Source organism: Salvelinus fontinalis, chromosome 8 (assembly GCF_029448725.1).
Source record: "Salvelinus fontinalis isolate EN_2023a chromosome 8, ASM2944872v1, whole genome shotgun sequence".
Taxonomy (NCBI): Eukaryota; Metazoa; Chordata; class Actinopteri; order Salmoniformes; family Salmonidae; genus Salvelinus; species Salvelinus fontinalis.
This window is the reverse complement of record NC_074672.1, coordinates 3,406,659-3,427,303: the sequence shown is the minus strand read 5'-3', so window position 1 is coordinate 3,427,303 and position 20,645 is coordinate 3,406,659. Positions and strand designations below refer to the sequence as shown.

General features: G+C 41.9%; 1 protein-coding gene across 1 annotated transcript; it reads right to left on the bottom strand.

Annotated features, from left to right (window-relative positions):
• Positions 1-379: 379 nt before the first annotated feature.
• On the bottom strand, positions 380-20,091 carry LOC129860384 (V-type proton ATPase 16 kDa proteolipid subunit c). The gene is made up of 3 exons (XM_055930753.1): positions 19,785-20,091; positions 1,905-2,088; positions 380-1,609 (listed from the first exon to the last, which is right to left on the bottom strand). The coding sequence occupies exons 1-3, from the start codon at positions 19,855-19,857 to the stop codon at positions 1,405-1,407; spliced, it is 462 nt and encodes a 153-aa protein (XP_055786728.1). The 5' UTR covers positions 19,858-20,091; the 3' UTR covers positions 380-1,404.
• Between the last annotated feature and the right edge of the window lie 554 nt (positions 20,092-20,645).

Genomic DNA, 20,645 nt, shown 5'->3' with positions numbered 1-20,645 from the left:
ATAAACAAATGGGCAGCTGAACAGCATCTATACAGCTGCAAATCGTTTTACAGACTTCCGATTTCTCCCAGCTGAGCCACCAAATAATTACTCAAATCCAATATTTGTTGTGTGCGTGCGCATGTCGAACGGTGGCGGAAATGATTTGAAAGTGACCACCGATCTTCTGGTCAGAGGCAAGAGGACGGCCACCCGCTGCTTTAAAGTACACTCAGCTGTCCTCTAGAGGTGAATACTTGATGAGAGGCATTAACCATTGTATGAAGAATGACTTTCTCTGGTTGTTGAACGTTAAGTATGAATTATAACTAAAATACAATAACAGCCACATCCTTTAATGGATTGTTTGATGTAAAAGTGATCACAATGTGAGACGTAATTAATTTGAATTAGCATAAAGGTTATTTTTAATACAAATTGAAGATAACATTTGTAAACAATGAATTGAGCTAAATGGTACCCTTTTTTTCCAACCAACATGACCTTGAAAATAACCCATATCACCTGTGAAAACAAATTCCTACACAAACATCACCTGGCTACCTATTTGAATGACACTATGGTACAGTAAGTATGGCAAAGTACAAGGAATTATCAACCAAAAACTCCACGCGTGTTTACTGGAAACAATGTGTGGTGAAAAATCTACAGATGAGCGGGGATGAAGACGCTGGAGAAGATGTTTTGAAAATTACACTTGTGAGACCCAACACTGGGCAACAACCTTTAATGCAATCAAACAGCGGTACGTGAAAACATTCGAAACACTTCAATGTTTTCATTCGGATTAAAATAGTTACACAACTCCCACTCCACCAGCCACACACTAAAGGCAATCTTAATTTTAAAACAAATAATACATCCAGATGAACTCCAACCACATCACAATTAATCCACAGTGCATTAAATCTATATAATTCATGGGGAATTATAGATTTTTGCCCCATTTAAACATTTATAAATAATGGAAAAACAAAAACATGTCCATACATATTTTTTTTTCTTTACAAATAGATCCTCAGACATTAAATGCAGAAATCATGTAAACAGCCAAATCAATGCAGGAGGAGAGAAAGCAGTGGGGCCCTTTGGTCAGCTCTCAAAGACCAGAGGCAGAAACCAGCAAGAAACCTGGCAAGCCTGGAGGCTGGTAAACCAGTGGGGCGAAAGGGAATCTTCATACATTTTGCAACACACAGGACAGACAAATCACTACATTGCATTTGACTATCAAATTGGGACGACTGTACACATTGTAGAGGTAAGACCATATTTATGGAGCCATTTTTTATTATTTTCATACTTATTTTGTAATTCGTTTCATTTTTTATCCAGTATTCCGTTTATTTATTTTTCTCTCCTTCAGCAACATAAAAGACAGATTTTGGTGGAGAGGTTGGTGGTTTATTTCGTGGACAGGATGAGGGCCACGATGAGGCCGTAGAGCCCGAGGACTTCGGCGAAGATTAAGATGAGGATCATGCCCACGAAGAGCCGGGGCTGCTGGGCCGTGCCCCTAACCCCCGCGTCACCTACAATACCAATTGCAAAGCCAGCTGCCAACCCGCTCAAGCCCACACTCAGCCCAGCACCAAGATGGAGAAAACTCCTACAACACAGAGGGACAGAGGATGACCATAGTATCAATACAGTGGACAGGGTTACTATGTGATACCGAATGAACAATGACAATAGTAAGGAGATGTTTTCAATTAAAGATTAACAAAATATTGGGCAACAAAACTATCATTTTTTAAATGGTATATGGATTTGATCTAATATTAATGTCAGGCGTAATGGATTGATGGACCAGTTGCCTCAGAGCCTGTTAAAAGTATTAGGAATCGAGGGGAAATGCAAATAGAGCCAATTTCTAGAAATAAATGGAGGTGGGAGAGACTCACTTGTAGAGGGTGACCTTCTCGGAGATGTTGTTAGCGATGAGCACCGCTACTACCAGGCCGTAGATGGCTATAATACCCGCCATGACCACGGGAATGATGGACTTCATGATGAGCTCTGGCCTCATCACTGACATGGCAGCAATCCCTGTTCCACTCTTAGCTGTGCCATAGGCTGCTCCCAATGCTGGTGGGGGGAGGGTGAGAAGAATAAAAAAAGAATTAGATCCAGAGATACAATCTAAGTTAATAATTAAACGCATAAGGGATAAATCAACAAGGGGCTATGCGTTCTATGGAAAAGAATGAACAATGTGGAAGGTGTGTTCCATGACACGCTAACCGAGTGGAACTGACCTGCCAAGGAGTTACATTTTCCCAAAGAACGCATAGAGCCCCGAGTTGATTATCCCCTTCATACAATGGCTATAATTTAAACACATTCGCCACTAGAAATGAGTTGATTTGACAGTGGAAATGTTTTAAACATCCACTGAAGTACACACACACATACATACATACATACACACAAAAGTATGGACACCCCTTCAAATTTGTGGATTCGGCTATTTCAGCCACTGACAGTTGTATAAAATCGAGCGCACTGCCATGCCGTCTCCATAGACAAACATTGGCAGTAGAATAGTCTTACTGAAGAGCTCAGTGACTTTCAACATGGCACCATCATAAGATGCCACCTTAACAAGTCAGTCATTCAGATTTCTGCTCTGCTAGAGCTGCCCTGGTAAACTGTAAGTGACATTGTGAAGTGGAAACATCTAGAAGCAACAACGTCTCAGCCACAAGCTCACAGAACAGGACAGTTGAGTACTGGAGCACGTAAAAATACTTGGTTGCAGCACTCACTAGAGTTCCACACTGCCTCTGGAAGCAATGTCAGCATAAGAACTGTTCATCGGGAGCGTCACAAGCCTAAGATCACCATGCTCAATGCCATACAATGTCAATCTAGATGATTCTGTGCTTTGGGGAAGGCCCTTCCCTGTTTCAGCATGACAATACCCCCCCCATGTAATCCCTGTGAAAATGGGACTGACAGATGGTTGCCTCGCTTTTAGTTCTTAGGAAACTTTGTGGTTTAAATATATATATTTTAATTATTTCTTACATTTAGCCCAGAAAATGTTGTTTTATTAGATACAGCCGGGAAGAACTATTTATTTATTTAACTAGGCAAGTCAGTTAAGAACAAATTCTTATTTTCAATGACGGCTTAACTGTTAACTGCCTGTTGAAGAGCAGAACGACAGATTGTACCTTGTCAGCTCAGGGATTCGAACTTGCAACCTTTCGGTTACTAGTCCAACGCTCTAACCACTAGGATACCCTGCCGCCCCATGATATTGAATATCAGAGCAGCGTTAACTGACCAGAACTATGACTTTACCGAAGAGGATCCTTTGTTCGCGCCACCCAAGGCAAATGAACGGATTCCAGAGGCCGATCCAAAACTAGGCCGGCGAAGGAGAGGTACTCGGAGCGGTCTTCTAGTCCGACTTAGGAGGCACGCCCACCATCCACCGCTTCAGAGTATATTACTCGCTAATGTTCAGTCCCTGGATAATAATGGGCAAGAGTTTCTTTCCAGAGAGACATCAGGAATTGTAACATACTCGGTTTCATGGAAACATGGCTCTATCGGGATATACTGCCGGAGTAGGTCCAGCCATCTGGGTTCTCAGTTCATCACGCCGACAGGAATAAACATCTCTCCGGTAAGAAGGGTGGGGGTGTACGTTTCATGATTAACGACTCATGGTGCAATTGTAACATACAGGAACTCAAGTCCTTTTGTTCACCTGACCTAGAATTCCTCACAATCAAATGCCGACCGCATTACCTCCCAAGAATTCTCTTTGGTTATAGTCAAGGCCATGTATATCCCCCCCCCCCCCCTTAAGCCGATGCCACGACGGCCCTCACTGGACAAACTGGAAACCAATTATCGTGAGGCTGTATTTATTGTAACAAAGCAAATGAGGAAAAGGCTGCCTAAATTCTATCAGCATATTGACTGTAGTGCTCGTGCTGGAAAAACACTCGATCACTCTTACTCCGGGATGCATACAAGGCCCTCCCTTGCCCTCCTTTCAGCAAATCAAACCATGACTCCATTTTGCTCCTCCCGTCCTATAGGCAGAAACTCAAACAGGAAGTACCCTTGCTAAGGACTATTCAATGCTGGTCTGACCAATCGTTATCCACACTTCAAGATTGTTTTGATCACGCGGACTGGGATATGTTCTGGGTAGCTTCCGAAAATAATATTGACGAATACACAGACGGTGACTGAGTTATCAGAAAGTGTATAGGAGATGCACCCACTGCGACTATTAAAACCTATCCTAACCCAAAACTGTGGATAGATGGCAGCATTCGCGCAAAACTGAAAGCATGAACCACCGCATTTAACCATGGCAAGGTGACTGGGAATATGGCAAAATACAAAACAGAGTAGTCATTCCCTCCACAAGGCATCAGTATAGAGACAAAGTGGAGTCGCAATTCAACGACTCAGATACGAGACATGTGGCAGGGTCTACAGAAAATCACGGACAACAAAAGGAAAACCAGCCACGTCGGACACTGACGTCTTGCTTCCTGACAAGCTAAACACCTTTGACTGGTTTGAGGATAAGTGTCACCAACGCGTTGGCTGGTGTGGCTGGTGTGTTTACTGACATATTCAATCTCTCCCTATATCAGTCTGCTGTCCCCGCATGCTTGAAGATGGCCACCATTGTTTACCCTTTACCCAAGAATGCAAAGGTAACTGAACTAAATGACTATTGCTCCATAGTACTCACTGTCATCATGCAGCGCTTTGAGAGACTAGTCAAGGATCATATCACCTCCACATTACCCGTCACCCTAGACCCACTTCAATTTGCTTACCACCCCAATAGGTTCACATTCGATGCAATCACCTTCACACTGCACAATCCCATCTGGACAAGAGGAATACCCATCTAAGAATCCTTTTCATTGCCTATAGCTCAGCATTCAACACCATAGCACCCTCCAAGCTCATCATTAAGCTCGAGGCCCTGGGTTTGAGTGCTCAGCTCCCTCCCTGTACTCCCTGTTCACCAATGACTGTGTGGCCAAGCATGCCTCCAACTCAATCATCAAGTTCGCAGACAACAGTAGTAGGCTTGATTACCAACGACGACGAGACAAGTCTACAGGGAGGTGGTGAGGGCCCTCGGAGTGGTGTCAGGAAAGCAACCTCAAACAAAAAGGAGGTGATCGTGGACGTCGGGAAACTGCAGAGGGAGCACCCTCCTATCCACATCGACAGGACAGCAGTGGAGAAGGTAAGTTCCTCTGCGTACACACCACTGAAATGGTCCACCCACACACGACAGTGTGGTGAAGTAGGTGGAATAGCACCTCTTCAACCTCAGGTGTCTGAAGAAATTTGTCTTGTCACCTAAAACTTTTACAGATGCACAATTGAGAGCATCCTGTCGGGCTGTATCACCACCTGGTACGGCAACTGCAAGGCCCACAAACGCAGGGCTCTCCAGAGGGTGGTGCTGTCTGCACAACGCATCACTGGGGACAAACTACCTGCCCTCCAGGACACCTACAGCACCCAATGTCACAGAAAAGCCAAAAAGATCATTAACTTCTTGAGAATACAGGGGGTGCTGTTTCGCATTAGCATAATTGCCTCTACAGACTAAACTGCCTCTTATTCAATTATTGCTGTTACTATATGCATATAACCATATAGCATTGGATAGAAAACAAGCTATGGTTTCTAAAACCGTTCCAATTGAGTCTCTGAGTCAAACACAGGTCATTTCACAGCACTTTCCCTGAGCCAGAAAAAGATTGCAAGATGTGTATGCTCGCTTCAAAGCTCTGCCTATATATGGTCACGCGACCTATGACCCGAATGACACTTCCTTCTTCTTCCTCTGGGTGTCTGGAAGACGTCAGAGGAGAAATCTTTTGTTTATCTTGTACTGACGTGAAATAAGATCTATTTCTTTAGCGTGACCGACAACTTCCGGTTTCTGAGATGCGCGTTTTCAGAGGTGGCATTGTCTTTTGTTATGCTGACGTTACGGATGAAAACTATCTCCGTGTCGAAGTTTGTTTGATACATGTGACCATATCACCGTAATGTATGTTTTTTCAATATAGTTTAATCAGATTATTAGAATTTTTTCGGGAGTTTTGCCGTGTTCCGTTCTTTGAGTTTTTTAACTTTGGACATGGACCGTGCCAGTCGACCAGTACCCAGGCTAAATGAAGAGGGGAAGTTGCCATTGTGAATGGATTGAACGACTCATCAGGACTAAGGACACCTTGATCAACATTCTGATGAAAGACCAGCAATAGTAAGACCCAATTTACGATGTTATTTCATATATCTGTCGTGCATGTGAACTGGTCGCGCGCGTCCAGCTGGTTTTGGCTGGCCTGGTTATGCTAATTAGCTAGTTATGCTAATTTCGCTATAAAACATTTAAAAAATCTGAAATATTGTTTGGATTCACCAGATGTTGGGCTTTCAATGTCTGTACGCTGTGTATTTTTTCTGAAATGTTTTAAGACAAGTAATTAGTTATATAACGTTGGTCTCTGTAATTGTTCTAGCTGCATCAGCACTATATCAGATTGCAGCTGCAATGTAGAACTGTGATTTATACCTGAAAAATGCACATTTAAAAAAAAAAACTATGCTATACCATAAATATGTTATCAGACTGTCATCTTAAGAATTTTTTTGTTGGTTAGTGGCTATCAATATCTTAGTTTAGCCGAATTGGTGATAGCACCTGATGGAGTAAGAAACTGTTGGAGTAAGAAAATGGTGTCATTTTGCTAACGTGTTTAGCTAATAGATTTACATATTGTGTCTTCCCTGTAAAACATTTAAAAAATCTGAAATGGTGGTTTTATTCACAAGATCTGTGTCTTTCATTGGGTGTCTTGGACTTGTGATTTAATGATATTTAGATGCTACTATTTAATTGTGACGCTATGCTAGCGATGCTAATCAGTGTGGGGGGTGTGGGGGGTGCTCCCGGATCCGGGTTAGGTACTCTGTAGAGGTTAAGGACAACAACCACCCGAGCTGCTGCCTGGTTACCCCGCTATCATCCAGAAGGCGGGGTCAGTACAGGTGCATCAAAGCTGGGACCGAGAGACTGAAACAGCCATCTCAAGGACATCAGACTTAAATAGCCATCACTAGCACAGATAGGCAGCAGCCTATATACACACAGACTTGAAGTCATTGGCCACTTTAATAATGTTCACATATCTTGCATTACGCATCTCATATGTATATACTGCATCTTAGTCTATGCTGCACTTACATTGCTCGTCCATTTATATATTCTTAATTCCATTTCTTTACTTGGATTTGTGTGTAGAGTATATGTTGTGAGAAATTGTTAGATATTACTTCTTAGCTATTGCTGCACTGTCGGACCTAGAAGCACAAGCATTTCCCTACACCCGCAATAGCATCTGCTAAAAATGGTTTGTCGAGATGTGTGGAAAAACTTGACTGACATGCCCTGACCTCAACCCCATCGAAAACCTTTGGGATGAATTGGAACGCTGACTGCGAGCCAGTGCCCAAACTCATTAATGCTCGTAGCTGAATGCTAACAAGTCACCGCAGAAATGTTCAAACATCTAGTGGGAAGCCTTTCCAGAAGAGTGAAGGCTGTTATAGCAGCAGGGGGGGGGGGACCATCTCCATATTAATGCCCATGAGTTTGTAACGAGATGTTCAAAAAGCAGGTGTCCACATACTTTTGGTCATGTAGTGAAGCTAGTAAGTTTACTAGATAGGTTACCGCGGCAAATACTAACAGACTTGCTAGTTTAGCTAACCAAACCATCAGTCCAACTTGCTATTATGAAAATCGAATTCAACAATGCCAACTCGACTTTTGCTTTAAAAAGCAGCTGAAACAAAACATTTACTATAGCCACCGAATTCTACCGTGCAAATATACTGTGCATTACAGGGAAATAATGCATGTTCTAGAATGCCCTTCAAGCCAATCAGAAAGGAGTATTCAACAATACCATGGTATAATTATGTACTATTTAATTCTGTGATTAGATCAATGTACAAATAGAGTAGAATACAGAGTTGAGCAATATGGAGGAACTGAAATCGAGGATTGGCTAACAAATTCACAACTCCATAGTTTATGTTCCCTGTACAAGGTCAACGTAGCTACAGCTGGGAAATTCTTGTGTATAAGGAAATGACCAGCATCATGTTCTCCAACACTGACATAGCCTAACCACTGATAATGTGCTTGACTGCGGATCTCAAACCAGCCACTCTATTTAACAGCTACGGTTCAGGGCAAATTCTCTTCACCGCAACCCATAGATAGAACAGAGAGCTGAGGTTAACCCTGTTCATTCATCCCTGCAGAGGCAACCAGCAGCAGAAGTAGCTCAGAAAGGACAAACCAGCACCAGCCGCCACAGAAACAAGCTGATGTCACATTGGCAGCACTCAATAAAATGGATGTCATTTCTATGACAGCGTTAACCGGTGTCATGTGAAAATGTTCACATTCTGGTAGTTCTGTGTTCGGATCAATTGTGGTGTTATGTTTGAAAACATATGTAACTTCTGAACCGGTTGAGCTAGAAACTATTTGGACCCAGGTCTAAATAGGTGACACTCACAAACGCATTGTCCATTTTGATCTACAAGCTTCAAGGGACTCATCTGAAGTCGGAACCGAGAACATTGAATTGGGAACACTTTTAGCTTGGGAACATTTTTACATGACAAGCGACAGCAGGGCACTAATGTAATAGAGGCCCAGCAGAATGCAGAGTCAGCACGCCGACAGGAGGCTCAAAACGACACAGACCAGGATGCAGACAGCCAGAGAAGTCAGAGTGCCAACGTCTGCAGGAGGGGCAGAGAATACGAGGCAGAACAGTGTTGTGATAAAAATCAATACTCTCATGGGCCTTTAAAAAAGGATGTGCTCAGTAACAGGTCAGCCGACTGGAGGATAAAATAAATATCTAGACAACGGCGAGAGCCTGTCACCAGCGTGGGGGCGACAGGCCGCCATGGTCGTGAATCAGAGGCAGAATGGGCTGACGAGATTTCTCCCACGCCAAAAATGCATCACCCGCAGCGAGATCACACTAAACTGACAGCCCTGAGTTGGCTACGACTGACCAGAGCGTCTAATATGCAGCCTAACTAGCATCTACTGCCTGACTGTCTGCGCCACTCTTACCTTAGCACTGTGCAAGAAGGACGACACTGGAAAAGGTAATTTGTGTTGGTGGAGAAAGATAAATATTATGTTTGCCTCAACCCAGCAAGGAGTGCTAAGAAGCTCCAGGATATAGCAACAGTATGTGAATACGACTTCATCGAATAGCCTAGGAGAAATTGTGCCCAAAAGGTGTGAATTAGCCAGTTAGACGTGTTACATGTAGATTTGCATTCACTGTAGATATTACAAAACACTACCGAGTTTGAGTACCTAGACCTTTAAATCTCTCTAAACAGGTCTCTTGCACTGCAGACTGACCACAAAACCCAGCTAATATGTCATGGGCGGTGGATCAATGATGCTCTTTTGTGAATGGCTATGGTCAGCCTCCATGAGTACTAAAGGGAACATTGGATTCATCTTAGACTATTCTCTCTCTCTATGAGTGAGTCCTTGTGTGTGTAGAATGAATAGAACAGGGTCTGCAATGGTTTGCTTGATTCCATTTTGTTTTTCACTCTCAAATCACTTTAATTTTTTTAATAGAAAAACAAAAGAAATGTCCACAACAATGCTTAAACCACACCAGGAGACCACACCAGGAATTTCAGGTGTAGTTACCCTTTTATTAAATTGTGCACCAGCCAGAGACCGTTGCTTGGATAGCAATATTTCTGCAGCACTCATCTGGTTGCAGAATTAGCAAAACAAATGGCCACTGGATTGATGCAAATAATCATTATATCATTCTGCAAGTCAGCCAAAGGCTAGAGGTCGTCACAGGTCCAAAAAGTTGGACCCCGTTCCAAAATGGACATAAATACATTTAAATATAGAGACCCGTTCTGAACGGACCCGAGGACAACTAGACCCGTTCCGTATTGATCTGGTCGACCCTGTCCGTACAGTGAGGGAAGCAGCAGAAAGATTGGGGGCAGCATTCGGAATTTGATGAAAAGCGTGCCCAAAGTAAACTGCCTGCTACTCAGGCCCAGAAGCTAGGATATGCATATAAATGGTAGATTTGGATAGAAAACATTCTAAAGTTTGTTAAAACTGTTAAAATTATGTCTGAGTAGAACAGAACTTATTTGTCAGGCGAAACCGAGGACAAACCATCCAGGAATGTTGTTGTTGTGACTCTTCAATGGGTTTTCTATGGGAACCTAGATTTGTGGCACTTGGTTGCAGTTCCTATTGATTCCACTAGATGTCAGTCTAGAAATTGGTTGATGTTTTTCTTGAGAGAAATGAAGTATGGATGTTCAGAACGAGGGTCCAGCCTAGTGCTCTAATGTTTTGACGCATGCTCCAGGTCACGCGCTTCACGTCGTTTTTCCCCCGGTATTGAACAGTTTATCCCGTCTTAAATTTTGTTGATTATTTACATCTTAAAATACCTAAAGTTGGATTAGGAAAGTTGTTTGAAATGTTTGGAGAACGTTTACAGGTAATTTATTAGATATTTTGTAGTCATGCTGGGCGAGTTGGAACCAGTGTTTTTCTGAATCAAACGCGCCAAATAAAATAACATTTTGGATATATAACTACAGAATTAATCAAACAAAATGACCTTTTGTGATGTTTATGGGACATATTGGGGTGCCAACAGAAGAAGTTCTTCAAAGGTAAGGTATGAATTATATAGTTATTTCTAAGTTTTGTTGCGCCTGGCGGGTTGAAATCTGATTTTCATGTTTTGGTACGCTGGGGGCTGTCCTCAGATAATCGCATGGTTTGCTTTCCCCGTAAAGCCTTTTTTACTAAGTTAAGCTTTAGTTTGGTGTATTGCACTTGTGAATGTATGAAAGGTAAATATTTCAAATATTTTTATTTTGCGCTCTGCAATTTCACCGGCTGTTGTCGAAACGTTAGCGGAACCCCTATCCATAACAGGTTTTAAGCTACTTTATTAACCGGAGGAGATAAAGCGTGAAAGGAGGGAGAGAAAGGTGTCGCTCTAGCAGGCAGGGTAGGGGCCGTGCTTGTGGGCAAGTGACACGGGGCGCAGGGACAAGGGAGGGAAAGAGCAGACTCACACTATAGTAAACTAATAGCTGCCATTTCTAGGTTATCTAATAGGATTACATAGTAACAGTCCTGACTGCATCAAACCAGGAGACACTAGTTAACCTGTTGAGGCTGGGGGCGCTGTTGTCACTATTTATGCTAATCGTGTAATTTTTGAAACGGCTTCCCACAAAATTCTTGATCGTACAATATGCATATTATTATTATTATTGGATAGAAAACAGTCTATAGTTTCTATAGGAGTTGAAATTTTGTCTCTAAGTGGAACAGAACCCATTCTACAGCAATTTCCCTGACATGGAGTCAGATTTCAGAAATGTTGGCCCCTGATCTGGAGTCAGTTAAAAGGCCACAGTTATTGCTATGAGTATACGGACACTGCTTACGTCTTCCCCTGGATGCCTTTACGTGATGACGATTTGAATGGGGTCGATTGCGCGTTCACAGGCACTACAAACTAAAAAACCCTGTAGCTAGTCACTCTATTCTTGCTGCGTCATGCGCCTGGAGGACATCGACCCGCACTTGTTCCAAGCATTAGTGGAGGGAGTAATATTACTCTGGTCATGTTTCTACTCGTTATAGGAGTTAAAAACATCATAAGGTAGTTAATTTAAAGCGTTTTATAGCAATTTATATCCGTTTAGTGCGATTTTGGGACATTTATTTCTGAAACGCTGTGAATTGCTGGGCACGCTTCCAGTTCATCCCGAACGCAGTTGGCATTTCCACATGGCAAGAGGACAGCTTTCCACCAAAAGACGATTAGACCCAAGAAAGGATCCTTTGCCCAAGATACTGATGGAAGAACAGCTCAAAGTAGGACATTTTTATTATGATAAATCGTGTTTCTGTCGAAAAATGTTAGTGGCTTAGGACGCCATGTTTTTTGACGTAGCTTCGCTTGGCGCAAACTGTATTGAAAAGTAAGGATAATTTAAAAAATGTAATTCCGCGATTGTATTAAGAATTAAATTGTCTATCAATCGCTGTCCACCCTATATTTTTTAGTCACGTTTATGAGTATTTATGTATAAGAGTAGATCACTGTCTAATATGGCGCACGGACATTTTCTCACCAGCTGGGCTACATTTCACATTGTCTAACCATGATTTTGGTGGCTAAATATGCACATTTTCGAACAAACTGTATATGTATGTTGTAATGTGATGTTACAGGGGTGTCATCTGAAGAATTCTGAGAAGGTTAGTGAAAAAAATAATATATTTTGGCGATGTTGACGTTATCGCTCTCTTTGGCTAGAATCAATGCTGGGCTGCTATGTGCTATGTGCTATGCTAATATAACGATTTATTGTGTTTTCGCTGTAAGACACTTAGAAAATCTGAAATATTGTCTCTATTCACAGGATCTGTGTCTTTCGATTAGTGTATGCTGTGTATTTTTACGAAATGTTTGATGATTAGTAAGTAGGTAAACACGTTGCTCTATGTAGTTATTCTAGTCCATTTGTGACGGTGGGTGCAATTGTAACCTATGCCATCTACCTGAAATATGCACATTTTTCTAACAAAACCTATCCCATACCATAAATATGTTATCAGACTGTCATCTGATGAGTTTTTTTCTTGGTTAGGGGCTATAAATATCTTAGTTTAGCCGAATTGGTGATAGCTACTGGTGTTGGTGGACAAATAAAAGATGGTGGATTATGCTAATGTGTTTTTAGGTAATAGATTTACATCTTTACATATTGTGTCTTCCCTGTAAAACATTTTAAAAATCGGACATGTTGGCTGGATTCACAAGATCTGTGTCTTTCATTAGCTGTATTGGACTTTAATGTGTGAAAGTTAAATATTTAAAAAAAAAAAAATTTGGAATTTCGCGGCTCTGCCTTTTCAGTGGGGGTGGGGGGGGGAGTGCCGCTAGCGGCACCCTTATCCTAGACAGGTTAAGCTAGAAAATGTTAGTTGAGGCTGCAGTGCATGCACTCATCCTACATTTACAAATAACGCCATTCAGAATATTACGCATGAGCCTACCTGTTGGCTCTTGGTAGTTGTAGCCTATCCTTCTCCTTTAACTTTCATTCCATAATAATTCCATCTATTAGATGTCCCAACGTGCCACACAGCGAGGCTCTATGACTGTAGCTTATTGCTGCGTTGATGAAAAGTCAGTTAAAAGTACACATATCTGAGACAATCAGATCTGACCCAGACCCGTGACATTTAGAATTCTGGTTCCAGACCCCGCTAGGGTCCCGGATCTGGGCTCGGGTACAGGTGGATCCGTGAAGACCTCTAGCATAGGCAACTTTGTAGTTAGGCTAACATATAATTGAGAAGATTTTGGGTATAGACTTCCCATTTACCAGAAGATGGTTGTTGTTACATTAGCGTCATCGCTAATGGCTACACAAAGAGGTAGACAATCACGCACACAGACAGGAGCATTCCTTTGTTGTTGCCTATTCAGAAAGTTAAAGAAAATACAAATCACTGATGCTTTTTGTTCAAGTTCTTGGGCAAATTAAAGAATTTAAGTTCAACACATTTAGTGAATTACCTACTAATAAGTTCAATACGTTTTTTAATATTGTTGAATTACGTTTTAATGTCTGGATTCCATGATTCCGTCCACAACGCAGATTTTATAGGGCCCTAGCATTGACACAGCAGCCACAGAGTGAAAGAGTTTTCTGAATAGTCTCCATATTTCAACATGGTTCTTCAAGAGTTTGCAGATACTTCACATGGAAGAATGCAAATATGCCCTTTCAGTGGGTGGCTAATAAAATCTGAATCAATAAAACCATCCATCTCCTAAAGTAGGGAGGATTCCCACCAATCTAGCTATGTTGCATCCAATCCAACAACAAAGCAGTCCAACTGACTACTTGGTTTACAGTAAAGTAAACAAGAACCTTGAACCTCAGCCCTTGAACCTGCTTCAGGACACATTCCTTGGCATGCAGCCTCAAGACATTTCATACAGGTATCCAGAGACCTCCATGTATTGTCAAGGCAGCCTGAAAGAAGGCGGTGTCTCTGGAGCTTTGTGTGATGATGGCTCTAGACTAGAGGAAGTGGCTGGCAAATCCTTAAAATGTGCACATCGCAGCCAGCCACCCGCCAGACCCCTACACGGACTTATTTGTCACAAGACTGATGCAATCTATGCAAGGTTAAATTATTCTGCTCCTACCTTGTCAGACCATTGAACCGATTCACACATTTTAAGTGAGGCACAGTGTCACACACTAGTGCATTTCTAAGACAAAAGTAGTATCAAATTAGAGGCACTAAAAAAAATAGCTTCATATTCAACATATGTGAAAGTTGTTTCCAATGACATCGGTGTGCATCGTGCAATAACCAATGTCATTGCAAACACTTAAATTCCTGTCTTTTTTACTACAAAACATAGAAACGTGCTATGTTCACATGTTGATGCGGAGACAGATATGAAGTTGAAAAATATCCCTAGTTAGACCTGATGGATTTACTGAAGACTGGTGTAATAGCCTAGCACCTTTCTCAATCCCTCATGGCAGGGAAGTCCATCCACAGAAGGGTGATGTTACAGTTTACATGATATGGGGTGTTACTGTGACCGTACTACTGCAACACCGGCGGTCACAAGTCATGATGGCAGTCAAATTCCACGTGACGTTTAGTCACGGTAATTAGGCTTCTCCAAGCTCTGATGCTGCGGATGGTCATTAGTAGCCAACAAACTTGCTAACTGACTGGAACTCCGCACTGTCCCGCCAATCGCTCTGACATCAATGTGAATGTAATCCAAAATCTAATCAAACACTACATGAGAGCCCATGAGCTCATGTTGAGCAACATTTCTATAGGCTATGCAATTGCGTGAAAAAAAACTGATGGGGTCCTCCTATTTTTAATAGAGCCCATCAGCTTCTATAGGCGTAATATATTTATTTCTCAACTTCCCTAATATTAAAACACATTTACCCCCTTTACAACAGAAGTGTAGCCTACCTGGCTGGCATAAAAATGTACTGGGGGGGGGGGGGGGGGGGGGGGGGGGATCGTCCTCCATTCGCTAAGTGCATAGATAACATGTATTTTCTTCCCCTGCCCCGACAGGTGCATGATAATGGTTCATTCTGAATCAAAACAAATTTCACTCATTATTTAGTATATGTAAAGACAAGATTAATCAAGAATAATCTGATGGGTGACAATAGCCTATCCCTTGTGAATGATAGATTATCACTTGTGAATGATGCCCAGCATGTGTGCAGCAGTAAGGCAAGAAGCGCATGCCTTTTGGTGACTTTTTCCACACACACCTCAACGCAGCCTAGCCCATAAACCTATATATCCCATCCCACAACTGTGTTTGGAATATTTCTCTTGCACAGAATAGGTCAACTTTTGTACCATGGGGGAATAGTAGATTGACATAGGCTAGTGCTCTTGCTTTTCAAAATAATTCCCCCGGTTGGAACATTTTTGAAGATTTATGTTAAAAACATCCTAAAGATTGGTTCTATACTTCGTTTGACATGTTTCTACGGAGTGTAACGAAACTTTGACTTCCGTCTGCTCCTAGTGATCACGCGTCATGAATTTGGAATACTGGGCTAAACGCGAACAAAAAGGAGTTATTTGGACATTAATGAACTTTATCGAACAAATCAAACATTTATTGTGGAACTGGAATTCCTGGGAGTGCATTCTGATGAAGATCAAAGGTAAGTGAATATTTCTAATGCTATTTCTGACTTCTGTTGACTCCAACATGGCGGATATCTGTGTGGCTTGATTTGTTGTCTGAGCGCCGCACTCAGATTATTGCATGGTTTACTTTTTCCGTAAAGTATTTTTTTTTAAATCCGACACAGCGGTTGCATTAAGGAGAAGTATATATTTAATTATGTGAATAACACTTGTATCTTTTAACAATGTTTATTATGAGTATTTCTGTAAATTGATGTGGCTCTGTGCAAATTCACGGGATGTTTTGGAGGCAAAGCCTCCATAATTTAGCAGCATGTCAATTTCCTACTACATGCTGCATCAGAACACAACCAGCTTTGCCACATGTAGCCTAAGCTATACTACAGGGGCTATTGATAAAAGGCACTTCAACTTTTGAATTACTAAATAAGGAAAAACATTACTCCGTACAGACATTTTTAATTAAACATTAAGGAATAAATTCCAGCCTTGTGATGATCCAAAACATATCTCTTGCAATCAAAGGCACAGTTGATTGGTAATTTGATGCTGTGAGGTAGCATATTGTTAAATGCTTTGAGTGAATGCATCAGACCTAACAGGATAATAAAATAAAAAAATCGAAGACAATACTTATCCATCCCTGTCCTTGTTTGTCACAAGATCAATAGACAGTTGTTTCTACACACTCACTTGCCCCTGAGGCCTTCAAGGATATGAGCAAGCGATCAAATGAATGCACTGACATCATTTCAACTGAAAATGAAAACGTGGCTCAAACGATGGCAATCCCTAAATGTTTTGTCTCATCACTTTAGCTTGTTCTCCTACTGGTAGTGCTGAGCGATTGGTGCTTTTTGAGGTCGTTTCGGTTTGATTAGTTAAATAAATCATGGCAATCTTCAATTTTATTTTTTTAATAATGTTGTTTGAATGCTGTAACACAGAAAACAACTCAAGTCCATATGGATGATAGCGACTGCTCATCACATTACGTAAATAAAACATTTCAGTTGTGTATATTACATTTGTTTTAGGCTTATTTGACAACTATTATTTCATTCCAAGTCATCAACTCATCGCTATAGAGCTGCTACCTATGCTGTCTGACAAAAGCACTATTTTAGTAGTTCTTCAAAGTAAGGTATACTTTTATGACTGCTGAACACCAACTATCAATCTTCGATTATATATATTTTCAGGTAGAGATACCTCAAAGAAACTGCTCCCTCCCGATCACATTCTACTGTCTCTCGTCTCAGTCTGGACAAGTAGGTGCGCAATGGATGCTGGTCATTGTAGTTAGTTTAGCTCAGAAAACATAATTATGTAGAATATTGGCCTGTTGGAAACTACAACTCCCTACTACATGGCACAGTTTGGGCACGATCTGATTTACACCACATATCCAAAAGTAGGTAGACACCTGCTCGTGGAACATCTCATTCTAAAATCATGGGCATTAATATGGAGTTGGTCCCCCCCTTTGCTGCTATAATAGCCTCCACTCTTCTGGGAAGGCTTTCCACTAGACGTGGAAAGGCCTGGCTCGCTGTCTGCATTCTAATTTATCCCGAAGGTGTTTGATGGGGTTGAGGTCAGGGCTCTGTACAGGCCAGTCAAGTTCTTCCACACCGATAGACAAACCATTTCGGTATGGACCTCGCCTTGTGCATGGGGGCATTGTCATGCTGAAACAGTTCTCCAAACTGTTGCCACAAAGTCGGATGCACAGAATCGTCTAGAACAGGGGTTCTTAAACTTTTTCAGCCTGGGACCCAAATGAGATCGAAACGCCGAGCTGACAAGGTAAAAATCTGCCGTACTGCCCCTGAGCAAGGCAGTTAACCCACTGTTCCCCGGGCGACGTGCATGCCTATTAACGCAGCCCCCGCACCTCTCTGGGTTAAATGCGGAAACCACATTTCAGTTGAAGGCATTCAGTTGTACAACTGACTAGGTATCCCCCCCTTTCCCTTCGTAATTGACTGCTAGCCTAAGCTAGTAGCACTATGCACAAAGCTGGTGTAGCCAGCAGATCCAACCCACTTGCTAACAGCTGCAATAAAGTCAGACAGCATTCCTGTGTATATTAAGACACCGTGGATATGGCTCAGAAAACATACCTCAATTCATGTGTGTAGCCCAAACTGTTACACCAAGAACATTGAAAGACTGCTAGTTTAAGTAAACTGCAGTTTGGCCTCATGCTAGCTAGCAGTAACAGCCCACGGTGCGTTGAACAACAAAAGAGCTGATTGGGTGACACTGCCAATCCAAAATGGCTGCTGTGGCTTATGCTCTTCGTAAGGGACAGCGAAGGTAAAAAGTTGGGATCATTCGGAGTACATCCCTGGATTAAGGTACAGTTTCAGGGCCATATCTCTTGCCAGCTCCTTGGGTGTCAAAGGAATGTTGTTTGACCCTAGTGCAGCTGTAAACAAGCTGATCGAATTGTGGTATGTCGCAAACCAACGCAAATAATTGAGAATGAATGACCTATCAACGCACACATTTTTCAAACACATTATTTTGGAGGTGTGGTTGCTGGTAAAGACACAGTTTAACAAAATACTGGGCAACTTGATTAGCTAGTTATTGTTGTCTAACTAGTTTATTGCATCCACCATGGAGCCCAGTTTCATAATATTACCGTATATCCCAGCTGCTTGCCGTAGCTTTGAAGTAATCACGAAAAATGCCCTTAAGTTATATTTTTTCACCTATTCCCAGTTTATTGTTCAACCTCACAATGCCTGCTTTGTTATTGTTGGAAATTACACCAGCCCACTTTGCTGGAAGTTAAAATGTTAACAAAAAACTACTCCTGTAACTGAGGTAATCCCATTGTTTACTATAGGGAAATATAGGTATGTCTGTCTACCTATTTTGCCAAATATCTCGCAAGTTGTATATCTTTGAATCAATTTCAATCTCCTCTTTCTAATTATGTAAGGCTGGGCAGCATACTCTGTCGTCATCAATTGCTAGCCCCAAAATACCTTTTGCCCTTGGAACGCTGAGCTCCCCCCATTGTTTTCCTATGGAAAGACATGCTGGTATATTTCGCCAAATATCTCGCAATGTGTATATTTAGATTTTTCAAGTCGGATATCATTTAAATCAGGATAATATCCTCTTTCTAATTACATAAGGTTGGGCAGCGTACTCAGCTGTCGTCGATCGCTAGACCAGAAATAGCAAAAGTTGAAATTTTTCTCCTGCTTCCTCTTTATGCAGACAGAAGCACACTTGGCACCATTGAGTTGCGAATGTTTACTTTCTACACGAGTTGTTATTTTTCCGTTTCGTCCTAAGAACAGATTGTAGTGGTAGAATACAAAAATAAAAAAAAGTGCCATTTCAGCGAAATGGAATTCTAAACCTCACTCCAGCCAAAACAGGCTCTGCGGACGTTTCGTTAATTTGCTATGGGATCGGGCTAGTGTTCCAGCTCAGCAAACCTTCTTGACATTTTATAGCCTTGGGTGAATTTAGACTCTTATTGTCCAGCCTACTAACGTTACATACGCCAATGACAATTCATGGAATCTCGTCCAACTCCATCCCTTTGGTTAACTGTCCGACTAACTTTAGCTTTATCTGGCTAGCTAGGAAATGTATTAGATAGCAAGGCAGTTAGTATTTTTTCTGAACTAGGTAGTTATGAGAACGAGTTTCGATAAAAGCTAACTAACATTCACTACGCAGATACACATGACACAAGTGCGTATACGCTAAGTTAGCTAGCTATGCAGCAGGTAAACTGGGTTAGGTTGCTATGTAGCTAATTAGCTGGGCTAGCTCGTTCGCTGTCACGCTAACCGTTTCTGTGCTGGTTTCAGGCATTAAAGAGATGCGGTTTGAATTGACAAATAACAATGTAAAGATAGTAATTGAATGGTGTGATAATTACCGCTGAAAACCATAGCTGCAGAGGCACCCATCACTGCGAAGAACGGAGCGTATTCGGGGCTTTCGGACGACATTCTAAGTTACAAAAAACAACCACGAAATACAAAACGGATATTGCGGTTCCCCTTAATGGCTTACCGACTAAACCTATCGAAGGCCACACGCTCTTTAAATGTAAACTGGGAAACGTATGTAGCTAACTAGCAATGTAAATGGACTAGTCACGAATCTTCTGATAATTACACGGCGTAGCAGCAGCACAAAATGGTGAAGCGGAAAATATCACCTGACTGGCCAAACCCCATCATCAAACCCCATATGTAGGGGAGGCGCTCGCAAGTACCTCTAATAATGATTTACAGCAGCACATCAAATTTGATTTAAACTACAAATAAACAATTTGATGCATTTCTGATTTAACCCATCCAAAGTAAATTGTTTATTTTTGGATTATGTCCATTCTTTTTTTTAAGGTAATCCCCTATTTTAGTCTATTTTGGTGTGCTCCGCTGCAGGGTTTCCCTTTGATATCTAGCTAGGCAATGAGTGACTAAATTCCCATTGAGTGACAAAACTGTACCATGCCGTCATGAAATCATTCAAATTGATTTCTGCATTTGGCACTGGGATACCATGCATGAGAGGGTCATTTACAGTAAGATGTGATATGCAGCAGTGGAGCGTGAGTGACTGTGTGATCAAGGAGCAGAGAATCCCCACTGTATGGCTCTTAGCAAGGGACAGCATGGGAGTAGTGAGTCCTCTTACCCCTCCTTTCTCCACCCCCCCCCCCCCCCCCCCCCCCTCTACATCTTTTTATAGGCAGGCGGTGAGAGCGACCCCCCCCCCCCAACCACACCAC